At 54.6% G+C, this 1441-nt stretch overlaps 1 protein-coding gene across 1 annotated transcript in view; it reads left to right on the forward strand.

Annotated features, from left to right (window-relative positions):
- Positions 1 to 1207: 1207 nt before the first annotated feature.
- The window catches only part of LOC311248299 (fibroblast growth factor receptor 2-like), a gene marked incomplete at both ends in the record, with an annotated part of 9747 nt that continues 9513 nt past the window's right edge, over positions 1208 to 1441 (forward strand). Inside the window, one exon of the mRNA XM_084339205.1 lies at positions 1208 to 1377. Coding sequence (XP_084195331.1) covers positions 1208 to 1377 — 170 coding nt within the window. The remainder of the gene's footprint in view (positions 1378 to 1441) is intronic.

Consider the following 1441-nt stretch of genomic DNA (forward strand, 5'->3'; position numbering starts at 1 on the left):
TATGTGTGTTTGGTGGTTGTTGTTGTGTAGTGTTCATTCATTGTTCGTTTAGCAGCCTGATGGCCTGGGGATAGAAGCTACTTCTGAGTCTTTCTGTGCTCGCCTTGAGACTCCTGTGTCGCTTGCCTGACGGCAGCAGTTCAAAGAGGCAGTTGTTCGGGTGGCTCGAGTCCTTAATAATTCTCTTAGCCTTCCCCTTGCAACGCTTGTTGTAAATGTTCTGGAGAGTGGGGAGCCCCCCTCCAATTGTGCGTTCGGCTGAACGTGTCACTCTTTGTAGTCTGCTTTGGTCTTTTGCAGTGCTATTCCCAAACCAGGAGGTGATGTTGCCGGTCAAGATGCTCTCTATTGTACATGAGTAGAAGTTCTTAAGGATCTTCTGGCTGACTTGGAACTTCCTTAGGCGCCTGAGGAAGTAGAGGCGTTGTCGTGCCTTCTTCACCACACTGTTAATGTGTATGGTCCATTTCAAGTCCTCGGATATGTGGGCTCCGAGGTACTTGAAGCTGTTGACTCTCTCAACCGGTGCCCCGTCGATGCTGAGGGGGCTGTAGTCCTTGACCCCCGACCTCCTGAAGTCCACAATCATCTCTTTTGTTTTGCTGACGTTCAGGGAGAGGCTGTTTTCCTGGCACCATCCCGCCAGGACCTTGACCTCTTCCAGGTAGGCCCTCTCGTCGTTGGCAGAGATCAGGCCCACCACCACTGTGTCGTCAGCAAATTTGACGATTGTATTGCTACTCCGCTGAGCCACACAGTCGTGTGTGTACAGGGAGTAGAGGAGGGGACTCAGAACACAGCCCTGGGGGGCCCCTATGTTGAGGGTGATGGATGAGGAGGTGCAGTTGCCTGCTCTCACCACCTGGGGTCTGCCAGTCAGGAAGTCCAAGACCCACTGGCAGAGGTCATAGCCCAAGCCCAGGTCCCTGAGCTTGGCTATGAGTATGGAGGGGACTATGGTATTGAATGCCGAGCTGTAGTCGATGAATAGCATTCTCACATAGTTCCCCTGCCTCTTGTCCAGGTGTGATGCTGCTGTGTGCAGCACATGGGATATGGCGTCCTCCGTGGACCTGTTGGGGCGGTATGCAAATTGCAGGGGGTCCATGTTGATGGGGAGGGAGGAGCATCGGACATCCCTATTTTTAACCAATCGACTGACTGACCCACCGTCTGACCCTAACCCGTCTGGTGTGGTGTTCCGCAGGGGCTCCGTATTGGACGTCTCCGGTGAAGATGGAGAAGAGGCTCCACGCGGTCCCCGCCGCCAACACGGTGAAGTTCCGCTGTGCCGCCGGGGGGAACCCACGACCCAAGATGCGCTGGATGAAGAACAGCCGTCCCTTCCGCCAGGAGGACCGCATGGGAGGCTACAAGGTAGGACTACAGCAGGAACACAGTAGGACTACAGTAGGACCACAGTAGGACTACAGTAGGACCA

The sequence above is a fragment of the Notolepis coatsorum genome (assembly GCF_963971535.1).
Source record: "Notolepis coatsorum genome assembly, contig: SCAFFOLD_4163, whole genome shotgun sequence".
NCBI lineage: Eukaryota > Metazoa > Chordata > Actinopteri > Aulopiformes > Paralepididae > Notolepis > Notolepis coatsorum.